The following is an 8,920-nucleotide window of genomic DNA, read 5'->3' as shown; positions in this document are numbered from 1 at the left end:
AACGTGTCTGTTTAATCGGCCGTGATCGTGGAGAAAAATCCACGAAGACGTTTTCCAATATTTTTCCGTGTACTATGCTACTGATTTCGTTTCGGCATTCGGGAACCAGCGATGTGCAGACGCTGAGACAATGGTTCCTCCCGTCATCCTTTATTGTTTCGGCGGCGCGTCTGGAATCTTAAGAGACTACCCCATTATTATACATCCATCCGGAGAGAGGGACCCTCTTCCTTCGTGTAATCCCCAAAATAAATTGACGAGCACAGAAGACACCTGCGTGAAATCAGGCGGCTTCTAAAAACGCTTGCGTGAGATCTCGCTAATCAAATTTTACGAGTTTTCTTAATTTCGAACGATATTTCACAGACAAGGATAAAATTTTGCATAATATTTATATCACTCAACGCTTTTTCTTGTTCAAAGTTTATATAATATATTACGACGTGTAACTAGTAATTATTTCTATAATTTAAACATAATTGCATATATACGTACTAAAAAATTCGCACTATAATTTAAAATGTTTTAGCACCATCTATATTTTTTAAACGCGATTCAATGAAGCGGTCGAAGTCTTTAACGAAAAAAAAAAAAAAATTGAAACGTGAAAAACCGGCTGCTTCATTTTATTTACTCACTAATGGATCCTAATCATTCTTACAAAACACGCGCGCACCCGACACTTGTAGCTAAAATCGCTCCCGACGTCACGGATCGAAAGTGCCTAAGGTTCGCTTCCTCTATCTCGAGCCGGGCCTCCGTCGTACGTGCTTATGTTACATCATTACGCATTTGAATGCTCGACAAATTATGCTCAAGTACCGCATCCATCGACGCGGCGACGTGTCACGGAACAACAACCTCGGAATCTCTTTCACAACTCTTTGACGTCGCTTTTCACGGGGATCGAACAACTATTGTGGCATAAATACGGGACGAGTACCTGATGCATATATACGTGCGTCTGTCGCATAATCACGGGTAAATTTCTATCGATGGGCGGAAAGCATAATGCCTCGGCTACCATAGATCGGACACTCCGTTACGAAAGAACGAAAAGGGTATACCATATACATACGTGTTGTGCCTTTTTCCATCGCCATATTTTTCCTTTTGCCCCATCCAGACACGAATATACGCACACACGTATGCATATATATACGGACGTGAGTAACCGATACCCATAGCATATATCGAAGAGAGAGAAAGAGAAAGAGACAGGGAGAAACACAATGGCAAATGGTATTCTATTATTCCAGATATAGGCCCCGTGCGCGTCTCTCCTTCGTTGCTGCACGGGGTCCGAGGAATGCAGGCATGAAATCATTCTCCAATATCTCACCGTAGGACTCTTCCCTCGTCCTGTAACCCGAAAGTAAATCCTAACCACCGCGGCATCCCCCACGTAGCGCGATACGCCCCTGTCTGCGCCGGTCATTCATCACTCTCGTCTAATAATCCTCTTTGCTCGTCGAGGTAACATTAATTGTGGCATGAGATGCATCGCGCTGAATGCGGCGGACACGTGTCGGGATGCGCCCCGAACGGGATGATGATCGATACTCCGCTTTTTTTCGCGGTTTTCACTTTAGCCTGGATTATGGTGCGCTCTCCTTTTATTTCTTGTCGTCTATAAGAGCCCGCGTTTAAGATTGAATGCTGCTCGTCCGAGTCCTTTGAACGCTCGCTTTTACGCTCGACAGTTTTAACGTTGTAGCCTTGACCGAAATTATGGGGAGCGCTTTGATAAATTATGGCGAGTCAAACTAAGTCGCTCTGGAGATATCAAATTGTAGTAAATAATATTAAAATATATAATAGATTATAGGGTCTCTCTAATATGTATATATATATGGAGTTGCTCTTTTTTTAAATTTATTAAAGTTACGTTAATTAATTTAATTTTTTACTTGTATTTATGAAAAATACGACATTATATTTCTGACATAAAAATTTATTTCACCGCAATCACCGAATTATATAACGGAATGAATTTTTTACACATGGGTTGAGTTAGAGAGAAAGATGATTATATTAAAATTCTTTTCTTCCTTTTTCACTCTTTCTCTTCGTGTTACAGTTCGAAGAGAATAAGAAATTGCGGGCAATGGTTCGGAAACAGGTTCTATCCCATCCCGGGTTTTTTCGTGGCTCATCGTTTGTTCGCTCCGTTATTTCCGATTCTGGAAATGTTTGCTTTCTGTAACGAACGCCCGTTGCGAGATATATTCACCGTTATTTTCATGTTCTTCTGAAGGTTTTTTGAAAGAAAAAAAAAGGAAAAACGTAAATGAAAATATCGGTGATATTAATTCGCGAATTTTAACTATCCCTTCATATAGTCGTTCGTATTTATTTTACGATAGATAGGAAATATGAAAACGTGTGCATATATGCGCTACGGAGAAAATTTTTATCTCGCACCATCTTTGCAAAATATATTATTATTGCGAAAGTTCTCTAGATCTTTCTTACGCGACGCAAACTTATACGAAGAATATTTTCAATATTCCAGTGTTGCGGACAAAAATTGATAACTCGTTCGCAAGTTAACTTCGACCAATTCTAATTTGCGCTCGAAAATCGATCTAATCAAATATTCAGCGATACTCGTGCTGAATTTTAACGCTTCATTTAATCGCGGCCGAGCATTCGATTCCACTTTGCCTGTTCGTAGATGCGGAATAATATTCCGTGCATGTGACAGGTGCGCATCACCCATACGTTACGGAAGGAAGAGGCTCTCTTCGCTCTTTCGCATGAAAGCGGAGCAGGTTCTATGCGATAATTCCACCTGCTGTAATTAAACAGTGACGATGAGTCACGTCTCGGGAAGTATATAAATTTGCAGATCGCAGATATATTCGAGACACACAATTTACCTCGACTCTTCTGCGTGATTCGACGCATTCACCCGTAATTCTTAATATATATACTCGAGAGTTCAGAACTTTGGACGCCATTTAACCGGATGACCCATAAACCCGGTGAGTCGATTGGAACGATTCGGCAAAAAAAAAAGAAAAAAGAAAAAATTACCGTAACGGTGTCTCATTAACGCCGCGCGCGCATATCCCACTTTGTGAAGAGGTTGCCTAGTTGCCGAGACTCAAAGGGTGCGAAATAATTAAGACTCACTCGAGGGAAGAGAGAAGAAGTGCGGATGATCACGGGAAAAGAGAGCGGAAAGCCTTTCGCGCGAGAGTCATCATGCATCGACCATATTCGCGCTTGCATCTCTCGCTTTCGCTCCCTCGGAACCCTTCCGTATTTCGTATGGATGACACCCCGCGGTGAGTCTGAATGCTCCCACCTTCGTAAACACGCGTGATTCGTCCCTTTTCGTGATGAAGAGAACGTGGGGGGATGATGGCACTCTCCGGCTGGATTATAAAAGGAAAAAGATTTACAGCCCTCGTACGAGATTCATATACACTTCGCACCTACGGGTGGTATCAAAGAATATACGCCGTCTCCCTTTCTTCTCTCTTCCGCAGCATTCCTTCTTCTTCAGAATTGAATCTCTGTTTTTCGCCTTTCCGCGCCAGGAAAGTGCCGAGGGAGAGCCGTTGATGGCGCGAACAAGAGATGTTCCTGCGTCTCGTCGTAATCGAACCTCTTCCTGCCTCCATCTGCCTCTAAAATCGAAGATGAAGGAGAATATTGAAGCGACGAGAATCCGAACCGTATAATGATTCTCTGAAAAGACGCGTTGCAGCAACGTTAAACGAATGCATACGTGTCATTCTTTTTTTTTTCTACTTAGGTTGAATTTATCATGGTGGCCGCTTTTCTTAATGAAGGTTCTATCCCCTTTTTCCCTCGGGAATTGAGAAACGTTTGAGCTCGCCATGCTGTGACCGAAATTACGTCTGGCATGACAGACGAGATTGTTTGATCTGCTTTGTGTCAGTTCTATATCTAGATGAAGTAACAAATAAAAAAAATATCAAAACAGAACTCTTTGTGTAAAAGATTCGAGAATGAAAGAATGAAAAATTTATGAAACTTTTTCAACGCAACTATTTTATCTATACACAGAGAGAATTTTCTTTTAAAATTTACTATGAAGATCGTAGTAATCATGGAACGATGAAAGAATTTTATAAGAGTTTCTCTCTGATTAACATTTACCGCAATAAAAAATTAATATATACATGGTATAAAATTAATCAAACATATTTTATATCTTATTGTGTTTTATATCACTTTACCGATATATTTTATTCGCGGATGTCGATTCGCGAGGATGCGTATATAGGATCAGGAGAGTCGGAGGATCACAAGAGATATTTCGGGAAGATATATTTTTACTCAACTTTTATTCTGCTTAGCTACAAAGTGTCTCTGTACGCGAACCGAATAATCATCTTTTTGTCCTAACAGCTCTGTCTTCCTACCAAAAATCATCTTTCTCTTTGTTATTATCTCCTTATTGTTGTCTGTTCAATGCTGTTTTTTCGTTGATTTATTATTTGTTTATGGTTGTTGTCTGCGTCCTGTCGATCGTCAAATCCTAACATCTTTCGATTTATATCCTCGGATTATATTTAATTTTCTACTGTCTATATCCTTTCTTCTCTCAACCGGATTTTTCTCTATTTTATTTATACATATTTTTCAGAGAAATTCTTATACTCTTCCAATACTATATTGTCCCATGATTACCATAATTTTCTCTCCATGTACAAAAATAAAAATAATCGGACAGAGACAAGTAATGTCTTTTTGCAGCTTAGGAGTATATTTGATATATTTGAGTATAAATTATTTATTTCTTTTAAATTGCGAAAAATAATACATGAACTGCTAACGATGCTAACATACATTTTATATTAATTTTAATTCATTATTATTACTTGGTATTATTTCCACAAGTTTAAAGAATAGATATATCAAACGCGTTTTATACGACTTGAAATGACGTGAAATCTGTCAGAAATTTATAGATTTCTTTTTTAAATTACAAAAATTAATATAAACTATTTTTTAATCTTTTACACTCTGACATTATTTAGTCTTATTTTCACAAGTTTAAAGAATATTTATCATATGTTTTCTACTTTAAATATACAAAACCTGTAAATCTGCACATTCTTTTTTTAAATTACACGAAATAGATCGTTTAACTTAATTATTATTTAGCATTGTTTTCACAAGTTTAAAGATATACATCACGTGTATTTCATACCGTTTAAATGAAATACGTGAAACACGTGACAAATCGCTAAACTTGAAATTCCTTTATTCGATTAGAACTGGATAAAGTTTCGGATAGCCGTAAAAAAGCGCATTCGGCGAAAATTTGGTCATTGCAACCGCAACGTTCTTTCTTCCGAAGGAGCGCGCTCCTGTACGGAGAGAGAAGAGTCGCTCCGAGACTCACATCTCGCGAGCGAGCGGCGCGGCGTAATAACGCGTAGCCCCGACAGAGTAGCGCGCGAGGACTCGGCCGACTTCGTGCGAGTCCGGCGCCGCTCGGCGCTCGAGCCGCCGCGAGCCGAGTCTGGCGACGCGAGACGAACCGTTCGGTCGACAGACGCGTCCGCGACGCCGAGCAGCGAGGTTGCGTTTATTAGTCCGTCGACCAGAGAGATAGCCGTATCTCTCGGACATTCGCGTCTTATACTCTAACTCGATTCGACGGTCGAATCGTGGCTGCGAGAAATCGATAATCGTTACGTATCGATGTAACGGTGGTGTTTCAGTCGTCCGTTCCTTCCTCGACCGATTTTTCGCCGGTCGGATACCCTCTCGGAATTCCGTGGGAATCGTCGCGAGTGTGACTTTCGAGTGTTAGGATACTGTAGAGTGTCTTGTGCTTAAGAGGGATAATATACCTCTGTGAAGTTGACACCCTCAACGGATAATATCGCCCTGATGTGAGATTTTGTCCAGTGAGATTTCTACTCCCGGGTGACTAAAAATCGGAATATCCGTGAATATATCGGCAGTTCGACGGATATGTGGTGGCACCAGGAGTCTCTCTCTCGAGACGGTGCGCTTCTTGAAAAGTGTTAAAAGTTTCGCCGATTGAAAGCATCGCATCGCGGAATACTCGATCTACGCACCCTGAACATGTCGAGCTCCATCGCGCGCATTCGCCGTATCGAGTGATCGACGGCGAGCGACGGGTAGCTAACTTCACTTCACTTCACTTCGCGCTGCGCAACGATTCCAGCCGAAGAACGCGGCGTTCGTTTTCGCGTTTGTGTAGCGTAGCAGCCGCGATCGTCGCTGTATCATTTTCGCAGAATCTCAGGGGGAAAAACTGAACCAATGAACGACCTGGTGAGCTACGCTCCGGGCGAGAGAAACACGGGCTGGATCCATGGAACCGGCGCTATCATCTCGGATACCATCGACAACGGCGCGCCGAGAGAAACGAATCGCGTTTGATCGCTCCGATACTTAGAACTCGAATTCTCGTCGAGCACGTCCAAGATCTGCGGTGATTTCTTCTTTCCGATCACATCGAGAATCGCGTCGAAGATCGTTGCGCCGGATTTTTTCGGGATGACGGTGTAAAAAGCGACGGAGATAATCCTGGGATAAGGTGGATAAGGGAGAGAGAATCGACTCGTCGACGAAAGCGGAGAAAAAACAACGGTCCAAAGTGGAGTGTGCATGTGGCGGAGGTGCGACAGTGGTGGAAGAAGTAGGTGGTCGTTGTGGACGACTGCAACGAGGTCGCGGGCGAAAGTGCAACGGGTGCTGTTGTTGGTGTCGGTGGTGGTTGTTTTCGAGTCCGAGTGCTCGTGGTGACGGTGCTGGTCGTCGTCCACGTTGTTACCATGGTTTCCACGTCCTTCGTAACTCTGGTGTTCCTCGTGTGTCTACAAACGGTGCTACTGTCAACCGTGAGCAACTGCGCCAAGACGATCAGCATGTACTGGAACACCACCAATTCCATGTAAGTGAGCAGCGAACAAAGTGTGTGACTCGTTATATCTCTCTAATCGCCGCGGCGATTCCCCAGGAGTCGATCAGGAATTTATATTCTCGAATGCGAGTGAAAAAGTTTGCCGCGAATTTACGATAAGACGTAGAAAAGTGAAAACAGTTGGGCGAGAATTTCGTGATTAGCTCGTTAATTGAGGAGAACGTGAAAAGAATAATAATTAGGAACCAAGTCGTATGTGTGACAATCATTTTTTCTTGACCGATTCTATTTTATAAAAATCTCTGTCTATTTTTAACGAAATATCTTATTCAGAAGATTCTGCAGATTAAAAATTTACAATAAAAATTTGCTAATAAACCTTTTTTTTAATTTGACATATGCGGATCGAAACCATGTTCGCGTGAAATATTAAAAATTCTCATCGGACAGTTAACTTTAAATGTGATTTTTAGCTTTAAAAGTTTGATCAGAATTTCGTGATTAACTCATTAATTGCGAGGATGCAAAAAGAGTGAATTGAGTCATGTGTATGATAATAATTTTTTTCATGAATTATACAATTCTATTTTGTATAGATATTTCTGCGTATTTTAACGAAATAAAATATCTTATTCGAAAGATCTCCAAACTAATATAAATATAAATTTCTATAAATAAGGATTTTGCTACCGCATCTTTTTTTCAATTGATCATATACTCGTAAAATGTTCAAGCTTATCGAATATTTAACTCTTAATTGTATACTGAAAAAAAGTTGATAACTTGATTAAACCTTTCAACTTAAATTACTATATTTTGTTAATTGCGAACAGTTATTGGTATTTAAATCGAATATACCTATATCTTGTTGGATTTAATATGTTATATTTAATTAAACTATTTTTATATGTTTAATCAACAAAAAAATATTAATTGACAGATTTAATCAGGTTAAACTTTTTTCAGTATGTGACTTTTCGCTCTCAATTCTGAACGCGACATAAGAATTTGATACTCTCTTAAAAATATGCGCAATGAAAAAAATATAAATCTCTTTTCGTGACACACTCTAAAAAAGACACATACATACAGCTGCAAGTGAACTGAATAGACTCGACTTTATCCGCTCCTCCGTACTGGCATATCGCTTAGAAATTTCCGTAAAACTCGAGGTCTCGCGACAGATCCTTTCCCGGCATTTTTCTCTGCCATCGCCCCCATGTCCCAATCTTTCCTCTTGTCGCTAGCGAGGAATCGCGAAGAGAGAACTATACGCGCATTTGGCGCGTGTGCCAAGACGTTTAAGGCCATATTCGTGTGTGTGTGTGTGTGTGTGTACATATATATGTTTGCAAGCGAGCATTTTGCCGGCGAATCGATTTCTCACGGCGGGATCCAACCGGCGTCGTCGTCGTCGTCGTCGTCGTCGTCGTCGTCGTCGTCGTCGTCGTTTCGAATAACAGCCACCCTTCCTGCTCCCTCGTTCGGTTGATTCCTCGTTCCATCCACTTCCGGCGTGCTTTTATCGTGCCGGGCGTGGTATCATCGCGTCTGCCAAAATTGCGGCAGCATATATATATGTGTGTATACGTACGTACGACTTTAATGCGCCGGCGAATTGGTCGATCCCCGGTCGCGGCGAGGATTTCCTTCGTGACGTCCAAATTGCAGGCGATCGCGGAGAAAAAGAGAGGCGGAAGCGACGTGTCAGAAGCGCGCCGGGATTATGGCAGGCGCAATATTGTAGCCGATGTTGCTGCTGCTGCAGTCGCGAACGTGGTGTAGATAGAAGGCTTGATGCAAATCGGAGGAAAGTTCGTTGTAACGGTAGTGGTAACCAATCCTGTGATTGACGGAAGGCAGGGAGAGAGGTAATTTCGTAAACTAAAAAGTCCGGAACTTTTCGGATATATCGGTAAAATTCCTGTAAAGTTGAGAATTTCTGAATCGCGAGCCGAAAATTTTTCGGAACCCGTGAGCTTGAAAGTTAGGAGTTAGAAACTGAAAATTTCTGGGACAGTTGGAATATTTCGATAT

At 41.4% G+C, this 8,920-nt stretch overlaps 1 protein-coding gene across 1 annotated transcript in view; it reads left to right on the top strand.

Moving 5' to 3' along the window:
• The first annotated feature begins 5,551 nt into the window (after positions 1–5,551).
• Ephrin (ephrin) overlaps positions 5,552–8,920 on the top strand; it is a 61,980-nt gene continuing 58,611 nt past the window's right edge. Inside the window, exon 1 of the mRNA XM_029306831.2 lies at positions 5,552–6,913. Within this exon, the coding sequence (XP_029162664.1) occupies positions 6,795–6,913 (119 nt within the window). The 5' untranslated portion in view covers positions 5,552–6,794. The remainder of the gene's footprint in view (positions 6,914–8,920) is intronic.

Source organism: Nylanderia fulva, unplaced genomic scaffold (assembly GCF_048542155.1).
Source record: "Nylanderia fulva isolate GAGA-0341 unplaced genomic scaffold, ASM4854215v1 Scaffold24, whole genome shotgun sequence".
Lineage (NCBI taxonomy): Eukaryota > Metazoa > Arthropoda > Insecta > Hymenoptera > Formicidae > Nylanderia > Nylanderia fulva.
This window is presented reverse-complemented; position numbering and strand designations above follow the sequence as displayed.